This window comes from Styela clava, chromosome 1, assembly GCF_964204865.1.
Source record: "Styela clava chromosome 1, kaStyClav1.hap1.2, whole genome shotgun sequence".
Taxonomy (NCBI): Eukaryota; Metazoa; Chordata; class Ascidiacea; order Stolidobranchia; family Styelidae; genus Styela; species Styela clava.
In genome coordinates, this window is record NC_135250.1 from 17,343,694 (window position 1) to 17,371,468 (window position 27,775).

At 34.6% G+C, this 27,775-nt stretch overlaps 1 protein-coding gene across 4 annotated transcripts; it reads right to left on the minus strand.

The window, feature by feature from the left end:
- Positions 1-885: 885 nt before the first annotated feature.
- LOC120340557 (uncharacterized) lies at positions 886-27,775 on the minus strand. Of its 4 annotated transcripts, XM_039408847.2 has the most exons (28): positions 27,608-27,775; positions 25,273-25,359; positions 23,151-23,259; positions 21,383-21,417; positions 16,050-16,119; positions 15,730-15,888; positions 12,594-12,762; positions 12,160-12,237; positions 11,804-11,860; positions 11,106-11,165; positions 10,965-11,029; positions 10,406-10,487; positions 9,895-9,984; positions 8,911-8,989; positions 8,346-8,515; positions 7,699-7,771; positions 7,295-7,383; positions 6,749-6,867; positions 6,185-6,222; positions 5,938-5,963; positions 5,827-5,845; positions 5,653-5,753; positions 4,952-5,071; positions 3,130-3,330; positions 2,447-2,596; positions 1,888-1,968; positions 1,774-1,814; positions 886-1,533 (listed from the first exon to the last, which is right to left on the minus strand). In XM_039408847.2, the coding sequence occupies exons 1-28, from the start codon at positions 27,636-27,638 to the stop codon at positions 1,413-1,415; spliced, it is 2,520 nt and encodes an 839-aa protein (XP_039264781.2). In that variant the 5' UTR covers positions 27,639-27,775; the 3' UTR covers positions 886-1,412. The 4 variants fall into 4 exon arrangements, with proteins under 4 accessions (XP_039264781.2, XP_039264797.2, XP_039264789.2 ...); XM_039408863.2 differs by lacking the exon at positions 12,160-12,237; XM_039408855.2 differs by lacking the exon at positions 11,106-11,165.

Below are 27,775 nucleotides of genomic sequence, written 5' to 3' on the forward strand. Positions count from 1 at the left end.
TGATTTCTGCTGTTGCATATCAGATGCAAGTCTTGAAATACGTAGTCGTGTTTTTGATAACGATAGACGCATATCGTCTTCGACGTTTAGTTGGTTACGAGCCTTGGATTTGATATGAACGAGAGCAGAAAATCTACTTTCACAAAGGTATGTGGGGGCGAATGGAACAATAACACGTAATGCTTCCATCGATACTTTTGGGTACGACGGCAAAATGGCACACCAAAACTGATCTCTGTGGCTGCGTTCTCGTATTTAGCATTGTCATGTCATAACTCGTATTTGTCACAATAGGTCTACGGGAGATAAATCAAAATAGTTTTAGTAGGCTATTGTCACATTGTCATAGGCAGCGACTGTTCGATCGTATTACAAAAAAACGATACTGAACTGCAAATATTTTCCTAAAATCCTAATTTAATCGCGGACCACTGAGCTAGAGTTTGCATAATAGGAAAACAATATTGCATTAGGTAAACAATATTTTTTCAAGCCTCATTGTTCCTCACGAATGTAACATTCTTCGGATTTAATCGCATAGCCTTTTTCGGGTTCACATTATTTTATAAAAGCTTGTAAATATATATATTGTCATTTGTTCGCCGAATGTGCGCTAATTATCGTTCCTAGTCAGAGTTTCAATAATTGGGAAATTCAATTCTGCGTATAGGTATTTTTCGAGGAATAATCAAAAGGACGCGTCTATTGCGCTGGAAGTCAGTCGAGAGCTTTGAATGATGTGCGCAATATGCGCACATCCTTGAATTCAATCCGTTCATGGCCAGACTTCTGAGAGTAATCGCATAAAATCAAAACAAATTAAAGACATTACATGATTACAGCATACCTCAATTAAATCTCCTCTCTTAAAACAACACAATCCCATTCAATACAAAGAATTTTAATTCCTCTTGAATAAATTTTGCAAGAAAAACAATAAATACCAAGTTAGCAATATCCTGTGCGAATAAATATATCTGTGATACGTGAAACTAGTTGTCACTCAAACAAACATTCATAAACAAAAGAATAAACTATAAGTAAAGTAAATTGAACTTGAAAAATAAGAGGCTGAAAATTCAACAAATGACATATTTGTCGGATGCGTGAATTCAAATAAATGCGTTGACATGCCGAGGACCCATTCAAGCGCAATACACAATCAAGAGTTTTTAACAGCTACCAATTCAAATCTTGATTTTCGCAACCTAGAACCTATGTCTAGAGGAGGGAGCAGGGATTTTGTGACCCTCAATACATTTATGTAACGTAACCCATTAAAGGCCCTCATAATCAATCATTCAGAAAAGTGGAGCTATATCACTTTACATGGCCTATGCAATCAGTGACCTAAATATAGTTCCGAAATTTATCAATTAATTAGAAGGATACCAATCCCTTTTGAAAAATTTTCACACAATCGGTGGAACATGATAATCCTCCCATTGAAACGTGAAGTATGCAGTGAAGACGAACAAAATCATCATCAACCACTTTCTGGCTGGCAAATTTCTTCCAAAAACTTGAGTTAAACTGAAGAGAGTAAAGACTAGTGAATATAACGTTGCCATATTTTCCTAATCACAAAACATATACTTAGAAAAAAATGAGATATACGAGTCACCAAATTTGGCAGCCTTAGTAAGTAGTTTTGATTAAAGACAAGCAGCTAATCAGCTATCATATAACTTGAAAAGAAAAACATGCTAAAAAAATCATAATGCGAAAACAAATATTATGTTAAATAAACATATCTTTGCATAACACCAGTACCTGTCATCCAATTGATTGAACTTCTGCTGGAGCTGTAAGATCTGAGAAAAGAAGAATATCAGCATATATTTTCATGCAATGAGCAAAAAAATGATTTTCACAACTTATCAATACCTGATTTTGAACGACAGGTCCATCCAAGTTGACAATCTCCTTGATACGTTTTTGGTGTAGTTGGACATTTTTTTCAAAGATCTAAAAACATACAAAATTAGGACAGAAATACCAAAACGAAAATCCCATAACCAATAGATATTGACTGGCTGATAGTTGCTCCCCACTGTGTAAAAGAGAGATAGAGTGGGATCTAGTCCTGGTAAAGAGTGGGTGGGTCCACGGTTCACCACAACATCAAGTCGCAGTTGCCTAATAGGCTTTCCACTCGAAAATAAAAATAAAAAATCCAAACCAATCTCAACTAAAAGTGCATAAATGGCGTAATCTGTTTACCAAGAACAAAAGACTAATACATCCATATATTTGTGAGAAATAAATAAAATTAAATAATAGCCTACTAGGTGAGACCGTTCTAAGTGATTGTACAGTAATACAGACGATGTTTGAAGATAAATTGAAAAATATGATCCATTGGTCCACATAGCATCCTTAAAAAGTATAGGAAAAAACAATCACTAACAATATCCATTCTACATAATAGAATTGAACTCACTACCTCATCATCATGTTCTATATCTTTGAGCACGGAAAGCATATTGAGAGCTGAGAAACACTGACAATGAAGAGAAATATGGAACAATTGACACAACTTTGCTCGAGACTCTTCATACTTTTTCTTCAAGCTAGAAAGCCTGTTTGATAACACCTGCAACAATATTACATCATCATATCACTTATTATGAACTGGATCTCTTCAGTTGATGTAGTTTTATAAATTCAGAGGAGAAGAGAGGTTCAAAACTTGCAAAAAAGACAGCGTTAAGTATTTTGTGGCGGCTGGAGCTACCGCAAAACCATGACAGGATTCCCGAACCAATGTCGAGATGCCGGTACCATGGCAGCAAATTGAAAACCAATGGCGGGGAAAAGTTTTGCTGCTGTAACCCAGGCATGTCGGCTGCAATGGTAGAGCCGCCGATGGTGACAAATATTGGGTAAGTTGGAACATTTTTCTTATGGATACAGGTTTAATGGATTTGGGGTTAGGTTTCAGGTTTAAGTAGATATAATTCAGCATGATAAACTAAAATCTGGTTCATGACTTTGTGAATATACCGGTAATACTGATTACTGAATAGCGCCATAAAACCATGGCAAGAAACGATCCGGTTCGTTCGTAGCATGAGCTGCCATGAAGTGGTAAGAACTGAGACTCCAAAATGATATCCAATGATTCACCTTTAAAACCGAAGTCATTTTATATTCTTGTTCTCTGGCTCCAATGTCATGATTGACTTTGCCCAACTTGGTGGTTAAATTTTGTAATGATATTAGTTGACTGCTGAATGAATAGTTCAACCTCCGTTTCGATTCATCATAATCCAAATGATCATCATAAAAGACAATCTCACACAACATTTCAAGAAGCAATTCGACTTTCTAAAGACAAAGGAAAATGATTTGCACAAACAATTACAATCTAGTCGAATTCCAAAACAGAGAATAAAGTTCTAATTCAAACAAACAATTTCAAAGTAATTACATCAGATCAATAAAGAAATCTTTAATACAAATGAAAACTAGTAAAATTTGTCTTCTTATGTCATCTCCCCTATAGTGAGACAAAAGATCACTTTATCTAATTTCTATAACTAAAAAAATGTAGATCCGAGGGAATAAATCCCTCTTTGTATCTTAATTTCCCGTCTCACCAAATCCAGACTCTGTTAAACATAATTCAATTTATAATACAGTGGATATTTCATATTCAAATTATTGTTTGATAATGTATTTGAAATACAAGATTATTTGGTTTTGGTCATCAAGTGATCTCAAAGTTTTGAACTAGAACCATTTTCAATCCCTATAAAAATAACCAAAAATGACTAAAAAAAATATTAAATGGAAAAACCACTTTCATATAAGAATCTCTTTGACATTAGATAATCTTTTAAAAACAGGTCATAATCGAGGATGTGATGTTGCTTGGGGCGCAGTAGAAACTCACAGAGGGAAGAAGGGGTGCAAAAATACATATTCAGCACCACGGCGTTTGAGTTAAAAGATCTGACTATTTTGGCTGATGATAAGTTTTCTGTTGCACAGAATACCCAATCCATGAACCAATACAAACCTTTGAAATGTTGTGCCATATTAATGTGCTCAATGCAACTCGTGGTTGCATCGCCGCATAAGAGCACAAATACCACGACAATCCGTGAATATAATAATCTATGGCGAATTTGTCAAATTTGATCTTGTCTTTCAACACTGACTCCGCTCCAAAACAGTGCTGCCACTCTGATTATATTTAGGATGGCATCGATATAAATTCCCCACTATCTGCCATAGAATCCCAATCATTATCCCAAGTTTGGCCTCAAACCCCTCCCCTCCTGGCTGGCCCCTGAACGAAGGCATACCATGCTCATTTTTTATTGAGCTAGTGATGACCCTGTTGGGTCAAAATGAAGATTGCGTAAATAAAACATATTAAATCTTAACATGTCAATAAGAAACATGGCTAGGGCTGTCCAAAATCGAATAATTTTTTGATTCGAATCGAATCGAATATTTTCGCCGAATCGAACCGAATAATCGAATATTATTGCGCAATATTAAATCTGTCTCTACTCTCTATTATACAATAAACGCCTGCCCTTCGATGTTGTGGTAACGTATGTTCAGTTACTGACTTACTGCTGGTATTTTGCAATACAATGTTTTCAGATTTATGAAAAGGAGATCACATGCTTGTATGAATTGGTCAAAAAAATTGGATAACTCCAAAATTTGGGTCTCGAAAACTGTTGAGTGTTAAGAGTAAAAATTGCGCTATTCGATTCGATTTCGAATATTTGGTTCGCTTGGACAGCCCTAAACATGGCACATGACTTTTTTAAAAACTTAAGTCAGGAAAAGTTCATTGGGAGGGAGTAGCAACAAGTGTTTCAAAAAATTTGTATAACAATCATATGGATTGTTGTTTGCATATTTTGTTATAGATAAATAGGAAGTAAAACTCGTATTGAAATTAAATACTTAGGATCCCCATTATTACCTTCTCAATTGCTTGTTCTATAACCTCTTTACATGTATTTAGTATAGAAGACCTCCCAGGAAATGTTGTTCTATCCGCTTGACTTGCCAAAGAAATTTGCTCCCAGGCTTTGGAACCACCCTGATAAACATATTTATAGAAGACTTTATAAAACGAGTGATTAGACTCGTGAAACTGACCATGGTAAATCAAGATCAGAGTTGTCCCAAACAAATCAATATTCAAATAAATTTAAAACTGGGTATAGCAAATTGTTGATTTCGGGAATAGTTTTAAGCTCTTCTTGAGCATTTGGCATCAAACCATTATACTAAAAATAGGCTTCTTTCAATTTCTGATATCAGTAGAAAAAAAACATAACGACAATGTTTATTTTCTCCGTACTGTGATACTTCTATGAATACATAGCAATTTGTAAAATTGCAACCATTCAACATAGCTAATTCAAAATATACCGGTATTCCATATGAAAATATATTTTCAGAATGTATGCAGAATAAAGAATTATTTGGTTTTGGCCGTACAAAGTATGATCAAGAGAAGTGATGTGATTCAAAATTTCACAGGTTTTCACTAGCAGCAAGTTACCTCATTACAGAAAACCAAATTTAAAACCAAAGAGTAACAGAATCAAGTTCAAACTTTGCTCCACCTTACCCAGAGTGTAATAGGTCAATTTACAAATAAAAACTATTGCATACTTCCATTGTATATTCAACATGGGAGATATCCTGTCCATGAAGCAAATCAGAATCAAAATTTGGAATCTTCCTCACAGTTGTACCAGCCAGTGATAAGGCATCTAAAAATATGGCATAAAATTTACATTAATAGCATGATAATTCATCTTCATGCAATTTACTTTCAAATCTTACCTATCAACTGAGAAATATGCTGTAAAACAGAGAAAAATATGTCAGATATTAAATAGGAAGGGGAATATTTAAGTGAAATTATAGGTAATTATTAAACATAAATCAGCTTACTGATTCGGACTTCTCCTCTTGGATAACTGTAAGAAATTAAAAAACAGTTAACAATTATGTATAAAATGAAGTACATATTATTACGGTAACGTGCAGCCCACAATTGTAAGTGGTATTTATTGTATATTGTTTTAAAATATATATAACTACATTTGAAATTTTATATGATAGAGTGCCAGTTCCTGTGTCATATTGAATATAACCTAACAAATAAATATTGCAATTATTTGAGAATGTCATATCTAACCTTTGCTATCATCATCAGGGGTATGGTTATCATTCCACCTGTGGAAAATTTACAAAATTTCAACACTGATAAACTGTTGATGGCCAAAAATATGGAATATAGGCGCTGTTTAGTCAAAACTGTAAATTGTAATTTTTTACCCAGGGAAAATAGTATATAAATATAAATAAACCAAATATACTATAAACTAAAACTAATATAAACTAAAAACTAAATATACTATTATAAATACAGACCAGCAACAGCTACACAATCAAATATTGTCTTGCTCAAATATCCAAAATATGATTTCTGAATGAAAGTGGTTAAACTAAATTGGCAATACACGATAAAACTCACATGCCAACCACCCCACTCCTGGTGTAATATCAATCTGATGATATAATTACGTCCCTTCTTTGGACACAGAAGCTCCTTACATAACAATACCGTTTATGAAGTGCCTTTGTCAAAATACCACACAAAAAAGCTTAATTCAGCTTAGGGTTTCCTCGATTTAGTTAGAATACACAGATAATTATCTATTATAATAGAACTACTTATTCAATATTTATAATTCCTTACCACATATCCAGTTTGCTTGAACATAATTTGACATTAATGTTTGCCAGTTCTGTGACTTTTTCTTGCTCTTTTCCTAATGTTTCTTGTAATTTGTAAATCTTGGCTCTGTTTGCTCCAACCTAATATTAATAAAATGGAATGAAATTTCATTTCCACCGATCTGGTTCCCCAGCAGTATTGAAATGTTTTAAGTATGATGTCAACCGCTTTTCACTGATTTCCATCTGTTCACAGCTCTCGGCATGACAGTGGTCACTTGCAACTCTTCCAATCAGTGGGAAGGAAACTAGGGAATTCATTCATTCAAATTTATTTGGTACTCCTGTAGTATGTGAACCAAGATGGCCCACACCGAAACGTAGTATGTGTACCAGGTTAGACCATAATTTTATCCCATTTTTCTTATTCATTACGAGCTGTCAGTTTTTCACTTCATATGGACTGATTAATTCAAACTGGTCAACTTCTGGACAAATATGATAATTTTATTTTGCTTTTCATCTTGTTACAGTTTGTAGGTTGTGATAAAAAAAAAGATTAACATAACTGTGTTGTGAGATACTGGGATTTGTTTTTCTCTCTATCCAAGGATAATTTTAAATCTTCAATATCCTGTTGAAATGTGACAATCTGGTCTGTGAACAAATATAAAACATTAAAATGATGTATAGGAATGGTCAGTCCCACTAAATAAATCAATTCATAAATACATATCTGGAAAAGCCCAAAATGAAAATTATGACAATTTTCAGATTTTAATTTTGAATATTTCACTGATGTGGTTACACTATCGTGCTCAACAAGACTTCAAGCCAATTATGCAGTGGGATCTCAGACCTGGGGAAAATAATGTCTTTCCGGTATTTTAATTACTGTGAAAGTCAACATTTAGAAATAAAAATGATACAAATTTGTTGTTTCATAACAATCAAAGATCATGACAATCAAACCTTTGTAACATCCTTCAATCAAAGATGATTGCTCTTCAAACATTCTATCTTCTCGTTCAATTGATGTTAGGTCCTGAATAAAATAATTCAATCAAAAGTCTTTTGGCTCCGTCTGTGGGATGCAAATGCAAGTATTGGTAAAATGATTGATAGACTCGTGGTCGCTGGGTGGTTTACATAATTGATGATCTGAAAACTAATTATTGATGTCCTACAATCACAAGATTTACATAAATCGACAGACACTCCTGAGAATTGCGAGAGAACTCGCAGATAAGTGTGAGATGGGGAGAATTTGTGAAACCAATATCAAGATGTTCACAGTGTAAATAATCATATCACGCTGACAGAAACAATCGCATGTATTGTTCAGTCTTCCGAAAATTTTGTGAGAGGGGGGGGGGGGGGCACTGCTTAAGTTTCGTATATATAGCCTATCTCATAAGTAAACAAAATTGAAGGTATATGAACTAATTCATAATCAGAATGAAGTTCCTAGTAGCAGTTTATGATGTCAAAAGAGAATATTGTACAAACATATTCATAAGTCTCCGAAAAGCAGGTTTGTTCCCATTTCACATACATAAAACCAGTCAAGCACCAGAAGAGTTACAGTTTTAAAAAGAATTCTTCTAAATTGTGCTTACATTTCTAGAATTTTCCATTTCTGTCTGTGTATACATTTCAATGACCTTCTTACTCTCAGTTTGAGCAGCAAATTCATACAATTCCTTTTTGATGGTTTGAACATAGTCATTGCTCAAAAAAACCTCATTTGTCTGGCTTGAACTATCACTCATGTAAGACTCCGGTTTCGCTGTAGCAATAAATAAAATGAAAAATGTATAATTGCTGTCAGACATATATGGCTCGATTTATTTAGGAAAAGCAGAAATATGAAGTAAAATATACACTTTGAAAAATTATCAATTTAGGTCTAACAGAAGATCCAAAACCACTTTCATTCAAATCTGAGAACTATAAACAATAGGAAACCATCAAAACATTGTGATTGAAATAGCGAATTATTTCATTTTAGACATCCCTGTGGCCAGATGGTCGAGCTGGCAAATTCGTCAATGATATTACTCAGACCCAAGCACTATGGAATAAACCAGTTAAATTCCACCTTCTTGGAAAATATTGGGATTTTATCACAGATTTTCGAAAGGAAATATTGGAGATTCAACTAATTAAAAACGCAATACTTACATGAGCTTCTACAATCTTGCTGCTGTCGAGGAGATGGAGGGGTTTGCATAATGTAGGATAGAAGACCTTTTCGTAGATTCTGAGAAGTATTTTATGAAAAAGACTGAATCGTTTATTTAAAAGTTGCAAGATAAAATGAATTATCGAAAGGTTTCTCAAAAAGTGATACTTTAGGTCAGGGGTCAGCAACCTACGGCCAGCGGGCCGGATGGTAACAGAACAATTGTTATGACGATTCTATTCTTTACGTAACAGAATTCATTGTGAGACACGTGTAGACTAATTTATATTATAATCTAACTAGTATAAAATTCACAATTAATCGTTTAATGAGCCTATAATTTAATTAAAATTAGACAAATGGCAACAAAACGCAGCAAAGTTGATGCTAAGTGCAAAGGGTTCAATGGCGCCGAAATTATTCAAATGGAATTTTTTGGGATGCAATGCAATGAGGAAATAAATCTATATTCTATTCGAGAGATGTATCACTGCTTGATTTTTATTATAATTTATTATACTATTATTAGCTTTCAAAAAATATGTGTGGCCCGCCAATGACTTGCAACCCTTAATTTTGGCCCACGAGCGACAAAAGGTCGCCGATCCCTGCTTTAGGCTATAAATCAGAGTAATCCAAAAACTGACCCAATGGTAAATTAATGCCTAGGACTCAGACAATTAAACTAAACATCAGAAAGTTTTTTTTAAAGGCAATAATATAATGCAAAAAAACATAAGATACAGAATGAAATGTCAATACATAAATAGCAAAAGCTATTAGACTTGACAAAATCAGGATATCTTTGTGCAGCATATACTTATGACAAAAAAGTCATTTTAAATATGTGAATCCAAAAAATCTTACATACCAAAATATTTAAATGACAATTTGAACTTACATGAATATTACAAGTGTTACATCAAAAAAACTGCAAAAAAATAGCTTTGTCACTGATAAATTCTCTATATTCCATATAATACCTCTGTTAGTGGAGAATTCAGCTGTTTATTGGTTCCTTTCACATAGTTTGTTCCACATATAGGTGAAGGGTATTCATTTTCTCCAATACACTGAATGAAAAAAGTTACTCCAATTTTAAAGATTATTGAATTTCACATAATTTGATGATCTAGCGATGGCACGATGAACAAGCATGTCAAACATTGTCACATAAAAGTTTGTGTCAAAACAATGTTTTGATTTATCAATATTAGGAACACCAGTATGTCTTAATAAATGTATGAATCTCACATGTATATAAAATTTCAAGCAATTCCTGCAACTGCTGTTTCAATGTTAGTTTAATGCTTTATACAGAGTGTAACACCGTAAAATATATATCCTAAACTCACTTTAAGTGTGAATGAATGTCGCATTAAAGTAAAATTTTAAGCAATCCCTGCAGCTACTGTTTCAATGCTAGTCTAGTGTCTTATACAGAGTGTAGGCTACATTAAACAATTCATAAAAAATAATATCAAAACAGCATACATCATCAGCTTGATTGAGTTCATGTTGAATGCTGATACGAACAGGTGTTCCTGGAGCAGACCCTGTTACAGCTTTTTGGCAACTGAAACAAGTAGAAAGAATGAAATTTGGGCGCAATGATCTACTATGATAGTGGGTGGCATCGCAGGTTGAAGAAATGGTGTTCAAACCGCATTCCCAACACTTAACCCACAGTGTAATAAATTGAATAGGCAATGCTGAACCATAGAGGGCGTGGTGCATGTAGAAAATCAGTATCTCCTTGTACAGAGTGAGGACATTAAAAACTGATAAAACAATTATTTCACATAAATAAATTCATGTAAAATAATGAGTAAGTTGAGAAAAACATCAGTTTGTCGAATAACCATTTTTCCAAAAGAAAAATACGAACTGAAAACTTAATTCTTGATATCAAATATTAAAGACAAATTTTGATTCTAAAAACAATCCTGGACAGTGGCAGGCTACATTAGAAATACCGGTACCAGATATTGGGTATATGTATGTACAAACAGCTGATATATCCGTATGATAAAATCATTGCACACAACCTTACATTGAATATTCAAACTGCATTTCTCGTACTTGCACAGACAAGGCTTCTTTCTCTTCCTGTAAATCCTAAATTTAAAAAATATGTAATCATGAACAGTGACAGGAAAGTCATTCTATGCAAGTTTCTATGTAAATACGGAACCTTAATGGTTACTTCCAAGTCTTGAATCTTATCAGTTAGTTGAGAGCATTCTTTAGTTTTCTGTAGTAAAGAGAAATTAACAGTAGAAATATAAAATTTCACTCTATCTTTGATATTGTTAGTTTATTTTCTGCCAGTGTGAGGGACTGTGAAATGTGCATAGTTGTATGTAATTGTTGTTGGGACAAATTTTTTTTATTTTCAGATAACAGACCCTTCATTTTCAAACTATCAGTAGATAGAAGTTGAAAGTGTCCAAAAGAGCCACTACTTTTGTTTATTGTTCTATTTTCTTCCGCCCCCTAGGGCCCTTTGGCCATTGTGCTGCACAAACTCTGTGGATTTTGAAAAAAATGGACTAGTAATTATGCAAGCGCCACAATAAGAATTTTTCACTATTGGAAATAGTTCTTCCATATAATTGTGCATAATTATCTTCAAATAATCGCCCTTAATTTCAAACCAAGTGTTTTTGCTGAAAACATGAAGTGCTGAAAACGATACCAAGTGACTTGATTTCGATTAATATACTGAGACAACAATTGATGGAAGTTCAATGAAAGTTTTGAATAAAATCTATGGTTAAGGGAGGCAGGTCACATCATAGGAAATATCAGGCCTCAGTTTTGCATTATTTTTATGGACTGGAAGTATTTCAAGTTGTCATGTCCAAGCTGAAACATAATTCAGTTTCTCACCAATACCAACTGCTCATCCTTATTTTCCAATGAGAGTTGAAAACTGTCACAATTGCTCTGTCAAAAAAGAAAAAAGATGAGATAAAAACTGAAATTCATTAAAAAATAACATATTGTTGGCTAATTTACCTATCCATATGTAAAATCGTACATAAATCAAATGCATGGTTATGATGTCATAAGAAGTTGGAGAAAATTAATCGTAAAATTCATGTAGGTAGCACGCGAGTGCTGCTAAAAAATTTGGAATGGTACGTGGATGGGAAAAGGTTGCTGTACACGCATATAGCAGGTCATTTACATTTACTGTCTCACATCCTGAGTCATAAAATATGAACATAAAACAGTGCTACAACCTTTACAGCAATATTCTCTTGCTCCATTTCCATGTTCTCTTTTCTTAGTTGATCAAGAATGACGGAAACACCATCATACTAAAATGGAATGGACTTTAATCTATTCTCAACACAATTTCTAATTGAAAAAATAACAAATTGTATAACTGGTAGGGGTAAAAAATGCTAACCAATATTGAAATCTGTGAATAATGGCTATGTGTTTTGTTTTTATCTGGCTGATGCCGCGAATCAATGAAGCTTGGCAATATTTCAAATAGGAAGTATTTGTCAAAGATTGAAGGATAAAATTAGAAGCAGTTCGGTTGCATTCGAATTTTCCACAAAATCGATGACCATTTTAGATAAACGAAAATAATACAGCTGACATTGATGATATATAGCGCTTGACAGATGACACAAACATACAATTTGAAATACCACTACAAACTAACCTGGTCTTGTAAACAAGATAATCTCAAACGATAATCTTCTGATTCTTCTTTTACAATTTTCTCTCTGTGAATTAAACTTGAAATTTCTTCTTCCTTGGTTTGTACCCTGGTTTGCATCTCATCTTTCTCTTTTAAAAGAAGCTGAACATCTGGTTTACTTACTTGATAGCTGAAATGCATAAAGATATCAGAGTTGGCTTGGTGAAATGAATGTTTCAAAATAATTTATTACAGATTCAATTCTAGATATGTATACAGCAGTGTTCACTCTAAGGCAGGGGTTCTCAAAGTTGAATGTGACCGCGGGCCAAAATTTGAAGCAAAAAGGATATTTGCAAGCCATAAAAGGGAGCGGCAAAAAATGCCGCGGCGATACGGCTGGGGTTCAGGGCGCGCTCAAGCGGCCTGGGAAAATTTTGAATAATTGGCACTGAAATAGGCTGCAAGCTTGATCACAGTTTGTTATGTAAGAAAATTAATATTTATATTAGTTAGGTCAGGGGTCGGCAACCTTTTGTCGCTCGCGGGCCAAAATTAATGTTGCAAGTCATTGGCGGGCCGCACAGATTTTTAGAAAGTTGAAAAACAGAACGGATGGTACTTTTTATAATAAAAATCAAGCAGCGATACATCTCTCGAATAGAATATAGATTTATTTCCTCATTGCATCTCATAAAATTTCATTTGAATATTTTCAGCGCCATTGAACCTTTTGCACTTAGCATCAACTTTTTTGCGTTTTGTTGCCATTTGCTTAATTATATTTAAATTATATGCTCATTAAACGAGTAATTGTGAAATATATAGTTGTTAGGTTATAATATAATTTAGTCTAAAGAATATATTCGTCAAAACGGATGTTTTGTTACTATAATTTAGTGAAGCGTTGCAGGCCGGATTATAGTGCTCCGCGGGCCGGATCCGGCCCGCGGGCCGTAGGTTGCCGACCCCTGAGTTAGGTGATTGAATACCTGAGGAATAACAAGCACAACTTTCAACAAGGAATTTTCAACTAATAGCAATTAATAAAGTTACTTGCTCATCTGGCATACTCTCCTCCTATAAATGGCTACTTATGGTTTGTTTTGTTAGACAAAAAACATCCCAATGTATATAAATATAAAAGAAATGAAATGCCAACGTAACTTAGTGTATTTTTGTATGTACATGTAATTAGGGTTGGCTCGAAATCTCAGATGTTCAAAACTTGGCTCCAATTTGGTACACTATATTCGCGATAACGCATTCAAGTGATTTTCTGTTAGTCTGTCCCGCAGTTTTGATTTGTTAACGTTCATAATTGTGTTGTTAGAAAGACTGATGCTTGAAAAAATCCCCTTCACCAAACGAGCGATTATTTTTAGCGATGTTCTGGGCTACAATATAACTGGCCAATAACGCAGATTCACTTTCATTTGACTTTTTTTGAACACGTTTGTATGAATTTACCAATGAATTAAATTTTTAATTACGCTGCTCACGCGTTACCAGATCATAATTCGAAAATGATTTGTCTCATAATGGCACGTAATGTTGCATTACTTCAGAACTGAAATAGTTTGTTGGCAAAGAAGACAAATCGCTGAAGTATTATTTATTTCAATAAAGAAGTAAGAACGCTGCCATTTATCCAAAAAACGTTAATTTTCAGTTTCTAGTTTTCGTTTTTTTTGACATCTCTATAATTTCTTAATATAGGCCTGATAACTAAAACTGCCGTATATAATCATAATACCGGTAGGTATACATAAGATACCAATATAATTGAATTGTTACGAATATACACGTGCTTAAACTGTGATAATGATGTAACAATTGGCGGTATCTAGAACGAAAAAGGGAAACACACAATGTGTTAAACGTAAACTATTTCACTCAAGTTCTGCAAGCCATTTTAAATCGTTACGCGAACTGTAATGGGCCTGCGATTCGGGAACCCCTGCTCTAGGGAAATTATGAGTACGAATGTGCGTCGCAAGTCCAAAAAAGTGCGAAAATACCCTGATCGATTTCACCAAGTTAGGTGCTCTAGCTTTCGTTTTGACTCTTAAATATAGGGGTACTCAGAATAATTTTGTGCCCCGTAAAACAGGTTATAACTAGGGATGTCCAATAAAGTCGCACATTATTTGAATTGTTTTTCGGTTAATTCGAATATTCAAATGGTAGTATAAGTGTAATATAATATATAGCACACACAGCGGAATAAGTCTTTCTGACACATTTCGTGCGTAAATGACTCTCGCCCCTCGCATAATTGTTTTTCCAATATTTCCCAGACTTTCATTTTCCGCGTAACACGAGATGTCGCAATCTACTTATACCTGATGGCACGGTATTAGCCTTATCATGTATGTTCCTATTCCTTACCTAAATGCTATTGAATTAAAATAATGTTGCCGATGCATTTTGTTGGTTGCTGACTTGCTGTGCAGTAATAATAATTAGGGTCATCCAACATTCCTTACAATCAATCAGCAACCTCCATAAATATAATTTTGAATTTATTGGCAACGGTTTTAGATATTTTATTAATTGTGGAATGATTTTATTGGAAAACCTTTTTTCGTCAAATGTCTTCGAAGAATATTTTGCATGCCCTATTTTAAAATTGGTCGGCAGTAACCATATCATGTTGTTCGATCTGACGGTAATTGTTATTAATTAGCTAAGTATCGGATATTTGCCGGAGAGGAAACGATGCTATAGCATTCTCTGGAATGCTGCAAACTCAGTATGAAATATTTGTATGCCGATGCCACTTGCGGCGTTTCCATATATTACACTATTAGAAACGATGACACGAAGGAGTTTGCTTCTGCGAACGTACCCAAAATAGAACGATAATAGTTAGAATAGTTTCCGTGCGTCACGAGTTAAAAGTGACCGCTTCTTGAGTTTTTAAAGTTTAGAAACCTCCTGTATAAGCATATAACCCTTCTTTTGAGTGGCAAAAAAATGCCTCGCAGTTTTCGAAAAAAGTGGAATAATAGTGAATAGTAGTAGACTAGTAGTAATAGTATAAGCATATAACACTGTTTTTGAGTGGCAAAAAAAATGCCTCGCAGTTTTCGGGAATAAATTTAACTAGAATAAATATCATATTAACTAATAGAATAAAAATGGGCTTATGTACTGTTTGAGGTCTTTATCCAAGGCTGCAATTGTCCCACGCTGATTTTCACACTCATCTTCAAATGCTTCAAGTTGTTTGCGGAGTTCAGAATTTTCAGCTCGAAGATTTGTGTTTGAGTGAGACAAGTTTTTGTTTCTCAGTATAAGTTCCCCAAGATCCCTACAAATTTAAGACTATATGAGAAATATGAGCAAACTACAACCCCTCAAATTTATGATTTAACATGAAAGGATTTAGTCAGCGACATGCAACAACTGACACTTTGTATACACTCGTACATTATCTTATTACAAATTAACAATAGTATTAAATGTTTTTACGGTTCGAACAATGATACATCGCCCCCACATCCTTCTAAATTTCCAGTGGTGTTGTGAAAGTTAGAAATATCTGAAAAAAATGAAATGACAAACAATTAATGAGCTATATCTCATTTTAAGATAAATCAATCAATTTGATATTCATTTAGTTTATTATGTTGACAATCTTTTGCAATTATATCTTTGATAATTGGTAATAATTTAGAGCAGGGTGGTCCAAGGTTGTCGGCTCCGCGGGCCACAAAATTATTTTTGCATTGTTCGCGGGCCACAATAGTGCCAAGAATAGGTAAACAGTGCAATACAAAACAAACACCTTTATTATGCAAACACATAGTTATCAGGCATAGCCATTCTCGTCTAATAGAATCCGCATTCGATTTTTAGTTTTCTATGATGCCTATATCGTCTGCATATATTCCCGACCAAAAAGTTAAAAAGCCAGATTACAATTTAGACCGCCAAGCACATCATTCAACTTCGCTAGTTTCCCCAGCTATCCATAACACCTTTTAATTCAGTGACAATATAGTGATGACAATATGTCAAAAGATTTTTCTGATTAATTTTATGACGAAACAACACGAAATGAGATTTTCTGAGAACTCTCCGAATGTGACGCGGGCCACAATATAGGGCTGTCCAAAATTGAATAATTTTTTGATTCGAATCGAATATTTTCGCCGAATCGAACCGAATAATCGAATATTATTGCGCAATATTAAATCTGTCTCTATTATACAATAAACGCCTGCCCTTCGATGTTGTGGTAACGTATGTGCAGTTACATCTTACTTACTGCTGGTATTTTGCAATACAATGTTTTCAGATTTATGAAAGATCACACGCTTGTATGAACTGGTCAAAAAAATTGCAGTACTCCAAAATTTGGGTCTCGAAAACTGTTGAGTGTTAAGAGCAGTGTTCACTATTAGCGCACTTTTTTGCGAAAATTGCGAAGCACTTTCGCAACTTTTTTTAGGGACTGCGAAATAGCACTTTTTTCCGATTTTGAAGAGAACTAGCACTTTTTTACGATTTTGAATGGAATAAAAATTCAAAGTTGACAAATATTTTCGTGTGAGTATTAAGTTGACAAATAAGTAACATACTAGTCTTTTTGTAACTCAATTCTGCATATCATAACTATATTTACCGGAATTCTAACCTATGAGATGCAGACATAGGAGATAAAGCTTTTGCATTAACGGCAAAATTCTTGTTTATAATATGATTATTATACAAGCACACCGATCCCGCTTCTCCCGCAAAAACGCTCCCGACGACGTCTTTGAAACCAGATGTTGGAATACTACGCAGTGCGTTTCTTTGAACGAGAGTGGTCATGTGACTATCAATGATATCGATGAATTCAAAATTACTATAAAAGTGTAAGTAAAGTGGTATAGTCACTTTGGATGAATTGTGACCAAAGTGCACGATTTTCAAATCAGACGAAACTTTTAGCAGCATGTCACAGATTTGCAAAATCACCAAATTCACAAAATACCATCACCAAATTCACAAAAAACCATTAAGTGCCATTTTATTTTAATCACAATGTTGAAAGCACTTGGTATTTTCCGGAATTTTGCGATATTTACACAACTATTTCTCATTGATATGGGAGTACGGATGGGCAAAATTCAATATTTTTTTGAATCGAATATATTTAACGAGTACCGAATATATATTTTTGGAACGTCGGTGGAAACATTAAAAAATCCAACAAAACCTTTTTACTGGTTAATTCCCTTGTAATCGCTAATTGTTCTTGTCACCGATCGTTTTGGCGGCGATATCCAGGTTCTATGTTCCCGCCCTCTCTTTTTTACAAATATGAATTCTTGCGGGTCGGCGGACATCGAAGTTTTATATTTCGAATAATACCCGTTCGTTCACATCGGCAACAGCTGTTGAAGACATTGAGGACCCAAATTAACATTTGCGTTAGCTTTAATATTACCTATCAAGATTTGTAAATTTACCCGCCCAATTTTATGCGCATGGTAATATTATTGCCGATACCGTGATGCAGATATTTAATAAGACGACAAATAACTTTCTCATGTTTTTCTATGGTGATAAACTTCGCAAATCTGAAATTGTGCCAATCCTGAATGTTGATTTAAAATAGTGATTGAATAATTCGACAATAAAGGCATTTCTGCGTGGTCATAAGACGAAATGACTTTAATGAACATCACTTCTTTTACAGGATATTTTACGTATGCGACTTAATGCTAAAAAGATTGAGCTAGAGTGCTTTTGTGCCTAATAGAGGTCAGGCGCTAATATTAACTGATTCCCTCAAGTTTCAACGTTTTTTCAACAAAACAATACCCCGGCGATAATTATAGCTAAAATGTTACCCGGCAATTCACAATTTTATTCATGGAATTTGCAAATTCACCAGTTTCTTGACAATTTTGATAATGTCACGCCCTAATTATTAGTGCAAAAAATACTCCCCTTCTTCCGCGGCGGTTCGACGGGTTCTTTGTTCCATTCTTCAGAAAGTTCTGACACGGCGGGATATAGAATACTGAATCCGGAGGGTTGAATCCCTGTCGACTTACTGGCGATTTTCCGATTGCTCGATTGCAACAATCTTAAATTTTTGGAATGTGTGAAACATTCTCTATTTTAAATTAAATGACGTTTCGCGGGCTAGAGTTCTCCCCGAAAATGATGTGTACCAGACGTTAGTTAGACGATAGGTAAAACATTAGATTAAGACTTTTCATGACGCCCCGTTTTCGAAAATACAAAGTTATATCGCAAAAAATGTGTTTTGATACATTTGGAATGAAACATTATTTACGGTTAATTCAGATCATATTTTACTTTTCATGACACCCGAAAATACAAAGTTGTATCGCGAAAAATGTGTTTTGTTACATTTAAAATAAAACATTTTTGCGATTAATTTAGATCATATTTTACTTTTCACGACACCCGTTTCTGAAAATACAAGGTTATATCGCGAAAATGTGTTTTGTTACATTTGAATAAAACATTTTTGTGATTAATTTAGATCATATTTCACTTTTCAGGACACCCGTTTTCGAAAATACAAGGTTATATCGCAAAATGTGTTTTGTTACATTTAAAATAAAACATTTTTGCGATTAATTTAGTTCAAATTTTACCTTTCACGGCAACCCGTTTCCGAAAATACAAAGTTATATCACAAAAAAATGCGTTTTGTTACATTTATTTTGCATTCCCAATAAAATACATATTTTCCCTAATTAAAGTCGTCGATGAAAATGTTCCTGTCGTTCAAGCTCGACACACGTTTGGACGAGTGTGGGGCGGTTTTTTGGTCGACGATAAATTAAAAAGTTGCCACACGTTATTTGTATAACGATAATAACTGAAAATTAAGATTTTGCAATAGAAGTGAATTTGTCTCAAGATGGTATTTTATGATTCTTGCCCACAGAAAATAAACACGCTGACAGGCTTGGTTATAATTGATATTCGTTTAATTTATTTTACACTATTAATAAACGCGCCACACCAAGTGCGGCCATATAAATTGCAGTTGCATCGGTATGGACTGTATGTTTTTGGTGCTCTCACATTAATAATAATTTTCAACAAAACAATACCCCGACGGTTATTATAGCTGAATTCGTTACCGAGTAGTTCACAATTTTATTTACGGAATTTACAATGTCAAGATCTCACTTGACGAATTTGATGATGTCATGCCCTAATTATTACTGCTTAAATGCCTCAAAATGTAATCATTTTCGACAATAACAGGCGCAACAATTCGTAAACGAACTGTTATAACGAAATTCGTGATTGATTTTACTTCTCTCTTGTTTACAATTTTAACATCCCGCCGGCCATGTATGGTCGAATAAAATGTTCACATATTTGAAACAAGACTTGGTCAAGGATGGAAGGGATCACTAAAGACCTAATAGAAAGTACATACGCGAGGGTATGATATTAATATCGAGAATATTTGTGAGCATATCACAGGACGGAAATATTTTGCACCCGGCAGGTTGGTTGGCAGAACAACGATACGCTAAGGTTAATTGATCGAATACAGGGAAGTATTCATTTATCATCTCACTTGCGAACATCGAAATTTTGGCGGAATTGTACGATCATGTCTTTCTTGAATAATAACTTTTTCAATAAATGTTCATTTTACTTTTGCGTCTTTATTATATGTCGGGTTTTCATTTTTTTTAAATAGAAATTGTCCGAAATACTCCAACAGGTGTATAAGTACAATAATAATTAATAATAGTACATACTGAAGGACTTACCAGGGAAGTTTAATAAACACAATGTGTTAAGGGCGTCGTAACTCCCGTTTTTTTAATTTGACTGTTTTACATTCTGCCTAAAAAACAACGTCGTTTTGCATCCATCTAACGTAACTCTCGCGACCAAATCTTTTTTGTTTTGTATGGCATCGTCTTGGCGCAATTTATTGCCGACTGAATTTTAATTGTGTTTTAGGATAAGTTATTTCCTGTTTGTTGGTTTCTAAACTTTACAAACTTGGGTAGCAATTACTATTAATGTGAGATTTGTGCATATCAACGATTGAATATCGCGACTGGATGTCCGATATTTGAGAATGCGTACTTCTCTTTCAACATTAATTTCCAGGATATCAGCGTTATGCCGTAAAGGTGGTTTTCGCTTTATGTCCGGTACCTAATTTTAGCGATTCGAAAATTAGCCGAAACACAATTCGAATAATTTGCGATTCGATTCGATTATTTGGTTCGCTTGGACAGCCCTAGCCACAGATAAAATGAAGCCTGGGTTTGGACCACCCTGATTTAGTGTATCGTGTTTGAAAACATTGAACCTTTTTTAAAGTTGGAATCATTGGCAGGCAGACATTTAAAAACTAGTAGAAGTCAGATTTATACATCCCTTATCCTATTACCCCAGCATAAATAATATTTGGTCTATATTCAGGGCCTGTATCATTTGGAAATTTCAAGCCATGCTCAATACTAATAGCATTTAATTGGTTAAATTTCAATCTAACAAATATATTGAAACAGAATATACGCCTGTTATAAAACATCTTATTGGCAACTAATGATATCAACAGATTTGTTTTAGAGAACAAAAATTGAAATTATCGAGGATGTTAAAAAAAGTAGTGTTCAGAACAGAGATAATTTGAATTATTATATTTTTCTCATGAAACTCACAAATTTACCTTAATGAGGACTGAATATAGAATATTCAAAATAAATAGTGGATATAAATTGTACAAAACATAATATTATATGAACATTACTGAAAGCATAGCAACACAATATATCAATCACTATCCATACCTTCAAGTTTGTCACCATCACTAGAAAATGAGTTCCTGAAACACAACAAAGAAGAAATATCATAATGAAATGTGGATGAAGTCACACAAGCTCACAAAGTCTATGAAACATATAAATATATAAAAGGGAACTACAAGCTCTAGCACTTCCATCTTTAATTAACAGAAAACTTGAAACAAATGATCCAGTTGATAGAAAGAAAAGTTATTTTTGTTCTAATACCAGTTCATCAAAAACTATAAGTAACACTTTACGTGCGTCGAACCAAGAATGTATATATTTGTCATTTGGCACGTACTGTTCACTGCCACTGACCCATCTATACCATTTTCAAAAAATAAAAAGTGAAAAGATAGAACAAGAAATTTTAAAATGAGGCATGACGTAGTCAATGAATCGCCTCATCCAAATTATACTACGATTGAGGTTGACCAATTTCTAAACTATCAACTCATCTAGCATAGCCAATGCACATTGTAACCGTATTTAATAACTGATGCCATCACACCCTGGTTTCAACTTCTTCCAGTGAAATGACTAAAGGATATGAGCGATCAACTTATCAAACATGGCCAATTTGTATACGTACAGTAAACCGCACGATTTGTACTCAGTAGACAGGCGAAAGCCACCCACATTAAGTCACGATCCACCAAACAATATACCGTATTTGCTCGTTTTGTAGCCTGGGCCCATATTTTTTTCAACCAACTCACTAACCGGGCCCTTATTCAAACCGGCCCTTATTCAAGCATGGGCGCTTGTTACTTTCGATCGTTACAATAATTATTATATTGTTATTTCCAGTTCTCAAGTATGATTCAAATGAGAATAACAAAAATTTCGACTTTTTCTACGCACCGCAGGTACAAATCCGCAAATGAAGAAAAGTTTTGTGACGCCCTATCAATATTGAAACGACACCCAGTTTGAGAACCATGGTGTTACGTAATCAATGCTATCTGTTATGTACTTGGACGCCTAAGGCGTGAGTGTTATCTACCGGCGCTTAAAATTCAACAGCCTTGTGACAAAAGCGCTTCTTATTTCCTATTGTTCTCTACCACTGAAAAATCAGCTTTTACATCGGGCGGGTATTCAAGTACCGGCCCGTATTTATTTTTATGTTCTGTTCACATGGGCGGCTATTCAGCGAGCCCTTAATCAAGACCGGGCCGTAAAACGAGCATATACGGTAGCCAAAAACACTTTTGTTTGAGTTAAACAGTAATAGTTAACTGATGAGTTGGTTTGTGTTAGCCTAGTTAAAAATTCACCGAGGCTTGGTGTGTCAAAGTGACAGAAAATTGACTTCATCACAAGGTTTGCCCCTTCTGCGATCAAATATAAAAAGGAATTTGAGAGAGAACAAATGGGAAAAAAGCTCTCTTGTTAACACCAAGGCACTCAATGGTCAAAAGTAAAAACTGACTGTGGCACAGAAGGTGATTGAAGACGAAATATACTAATTTTATACACACCAAAATTGTATTTTGACTCAAAACAACATTAGTCTCCTGATGACTTTTCACACAGAACATGACCAACGTCTTGAGAAAAATAGAGTAATGACTAGGCTGTATTGGTTTTCAATAGAAAAACTATCACAACAATACATGTCAACTTGATCACTAATATTATAACATATTTCATGTAAAAATTAACAGTGCGAGAACATAAAAATGGTTAGGTCATAAGATTTATTATCTGCTGAAACTATTCGCAACATCCTTTTTCAAATTAAAAAAGATTGATAATAAAAACGAACCTTCTTTCTTCAGCAAACTCTTTGATCATTTTTATGATTGAGTTTGATGACATCTCAACTGTATCATCCAAAGAATTACATAATTCTGTAATTTTGTCCTGAGATGCAGCTGGAAAATATTATTTCATGAATACGCCTTAAGCAAGCTAGAATAGCTTTTCCAGCCTATTGAAAATCTAATTCAGTATGTTTATTAATTGTAGATATGGATCAATTTTGCAAAGCAAAATGTCATGATTTTTCAGAAAAATAAATTCATTGAGATTATAAATAAAAATTAAATTTATACCGGTATATAATTCGAAACTCTGAAATATCGAACTATTTAGATAGGGCATCACTATCAGAAAGGCCTAAGAATAACTTGACTAGTGCAATCAAGAGAAAAACAAGAATAGTCATACCCTTCGATGAAAATAACAATAAAGATCTAATATAACAATGTTGGTTTAGCGGATGAAAAAAATAAATTGAGAAATAGGTGATCAAAAAAGGACACGGATGCAGGCATGACTGATAAAATATTTATTTATAAAATTAAAACCAACAAAGTTAATTGTATAAAGCAGTGGTTCTCAACCTGTGGTAAGCGAACCACAATTAACTTTTGAGTTGGCTAAAATATACAGACAATGCTTTCTCTTATCGTTTATTCGCTTAACACTGTTTATAGCGCTAGCAGTCCTTGTACATAGAGGTTGCCCTCGCCCGCTACTTTCCACCTAAAAGGACATGGGAGGGGCATGCTTTCGCCCGTTTTTTGTGTCACATCACAATGCATTATTGAATCGACGACAAAAGGCCATGCTGCAGGAGTGGTCGACTGTCAAGAAACCCTGATAGCGCCTTGATACATTATACGCCCAAGGCTTGTGATAATTCAGTGGTGGTCGAGCCTTTTCAGCTCTGGCGGTAGACAACAGAATTATTTTGCTATTTTGTTCGCACTTAATACGTTGTTACTGCATATAAAAAATACGCTGAAACTTCGAACGAAGCTCTAAAAGTGGATGCAATGCCACATTATAAAATACTCCCATATAGCGTTTCCAGTTCCATTGTTCCCCAACCCTAAAAAGGGCTTTGTCGGTGGTACGCGGACAGAGTAAAAACACTAAAGTGGTTCGCAGTCAGTAAAAGGTTGAGAACTACTAATATAAAGGGTATAGACATTTATTCCCAAGGCTGCAAGACATCATTCATTTCATGATTTTCAGGAAGTTGCACTTTTTGAGTTGGATTTCATATATGATCTAGTAATATTAATGCGCTTTCTTGTGCTAACGAGTAATCACTCAATATGGGGCAGTTGTCAAGACCCCTCAATATTATGCAAAAGTGAATTTATATGTAAGGGGCCATCAATTAGCCAATAGTATACTAGGTGGCATCATATGAATTGGAAAACAAATGTTATAAGGATGTTAATATATGAAACTATTCATTGAATTTATCAGAGGTTATTTGGTCGAATATATGCACATAATGCGTGTTACATCTTTCTCATGTCTAAAATGCACAAACAATCTTCAAACAAGTGCAAACGAAGTTGTCAAGCTAGTTGATTGTGAATGTAATGATAAAACTGGACACAATGTTCACTTTTTTCTTTTACATTGATAAAGCAATATTTAAATATATGAACGGATAATTTGTACTGTAACAGACATGGTTTGTTTACCTATTCTATTGCTATCTTTTATATAATCGCTAGAGACTAGGATTAGATTAACTCATAAACTGTCAAGGAAACCAGGAGAAATTGATAAAAAAAGTTCACACAGCCTAAAAATGATTATTTTAGTATGACTTCTAAGGTGTGGGAATTATGTATTATTATTCAAAGAAAATTTTAAAATTCCCAGTTAAATGTCTGCATTAGACTCACACTGATAGGCTGACTAGGCTCTAGTCAGAAGAAACCTAATAAATCAATAAAGCATTCTTGCCCTTGATAACTCTCAAATATCCAAATAAAAATCAAAAAAAAAATTTTGAAAGTTGATTGCAACATTAGAAGTGGTGATGGAATTTAAATCAATAGAATTACTCCATAACTAGGTTAAATGTAATATTTATATTTAAAGCTAAAACAGTAAAATCCTACAATACTCATACTGACCTCTAACCGCTTGAAAGAAACCAATGACATCTGATACAGAAATAATGTTAGTTTCATCAATCATTTCATAATCTAAATCATCAAAATCTGAAAACATAATTTATACTGTTGGTAGAATCATGAATATGCACCAGTTCTTGATACCTTATGTCAATAAAATACCATAATAAAACAAACAGCAAGTTCAACGTAATTCTGTAAAAATAAAAAAATAAAATAGAGCTCTCCTTCAGAAAGTTGCTAAAAGAGATAACGAGATTAAACTTGCATCTTCTAAGCTTCTCTGGGATATTGACTTTTCGCACCTAAATGAGGGGCTGTTTTAAATCCACTATTTTCAATCGAATATTTACAATTATACAATCACCATTATTGAAGGGAGATGTACAGCCAGTCAAATTTACATGTCACAAATACATTTTGAATCACCTAAGTTTGCATTTTAGCATTACATGACAAATGCAGGTTCCAAAAACGTATTACAGGTTGATACATGAATTTAAATTGTTAAATTTTATGTTAACAGATTGAGGATAGGCTTTATGCTGAATTTGGAATAATAAAACAGGTGACTGTTCAAATGATCCAGTCTAAAAATACCAGAATGGCAACTTCATAATCCAAGTGAAATCTTGAAAAATAAAATTTTTCACAGAAATTGGTTTCCTGTCATCGGCGGACAACCTGCTTCCACTAACTGACTGATACACTGCAGACAATGTGAATACCCTTTTAGGAAAAAAATGCCATACAAGAACTCTAAAGAAAGATGACTGCACGATTTATGAAGAACACTTCAACGGCGAACCGACGAACTAATATGTTGGATTGCATGCGGTCAGTGTGGTTTCAACTTGCACTATTGACTAAGCAGAGTTAAATCCAAACTTAAAATCTGTAAATCCATTGCGAATAAAGTTGGTTCGGTCACAATATATTGCTGTGGTATATAAAGGAAACGTAAAGTTGATGATATAAAGTTGAAAAACGATAAAAACAATTAGAGAAACATATATAAAGACAGAAAGATGTAGGGAAGGCTGGAATCACAGTATACTGGTATATGGTACGGTACCCCATACAGTCAGACCGTACGGTACGGTAAGATAGGATTTACATATTTAGGATAGGATTTACATATTTATCTCGGGGGAGAGAAAAGGCGATAAGACAACTTAATCATAGGGCGAACCACGGCCTCTTGCGGGTATGGGATTAGTTAGCCAGTTAAGGTGGTGCAGCCAGTCTGCGGACGATTTCATTCAACCAATATTTCTAATCTGTTAATTTTTTCTCCGTATGTGCATTGGCATTTATTCTACATGCTACAACTTGAATTAACTTTCTACAACCAGAGAGATATACAAACTACCAAAGTATGACACTCAGAAGACATATTTGCGACCGAACGACCAGTGTGCGACCACGGATTTTGAGCCTTGGAAATCGTTTCTGCTGCCTCGAGACTACAACATATGCAGCCATGCGTGAAAAAATTAAGCTTCTAATTGCATTTCTGACCGTCATATATTTGAGAACACGTTTATTTCGAACAGAACTCGTCAAATTAAAAACAAAGCACCACATCGCAGCAATCAAACACACAAAAACATGGTGGTCGCAAATTGGTCGACAAAGATATCATCGACCTATTGGAAATGCGCACACCCCCATTCCCCCTTCCTTAAATGTAGAACTGCGAAACTTTAAAGATGGTTAAAAGAAACACAATTCTACCCAACTGACAAGTTTCATCTTTTATTCTCTTATATTTCTATAGATTTTCAAGCTTTTCTACATCAGTAGTTCGGTCGATTTTAGGTCATAACTTCGTTGTTTGTGGCCGTATTTTAGTGTAATTTCGCAGAGCTACGAGGGATAAGTGAACGATAGTGCGCGAGAAATATCGTCTCGGTTCGTTAATTTTTTCGGCATTAATTACATCGATGAAGTTGATGGCCGCCTATAGATCGTGGCCGCAAAGTGGCTAAGCTACCCTATTTGTTTTCGGAAGCATGGACTTGATGATGGATGAGGCCGTAACCGCGAACTACCCTACGGCGGCAAGGAGTCCAGCAATCCTCTCGCACATAATCATCCAGTATGGGATTCAAACCTACAAACCCAGGCAAGGTGATCAGTGATCAGAGATGCGGTGGCAAGCGCATTCATAACGATTAGCTCGATGCGACACACCGGTGAGGTACTCTTTTCAGACAGTGTGTATGATCTTAAAACTTTGTTGTATGGCTGTACAGCGATGCAACTGTATCGGTACCGTACTGCAGTTGACATATGCAGATATGACAATATGGAGTTCAACTTCTAAACTTACCTTCATTAAACACATCAGCGTCTCCGTCCATTTTCAAAAACGTTTGATATCATGTACGACGTCCACAACTTCCAACCAGAAAACGGCGCAAAACACCGCAAACAGCGCGAAACAGGGAGAAACAGCGCAGATCCATAGTGGTAACCGGATATCACCACGCGTTTTTCG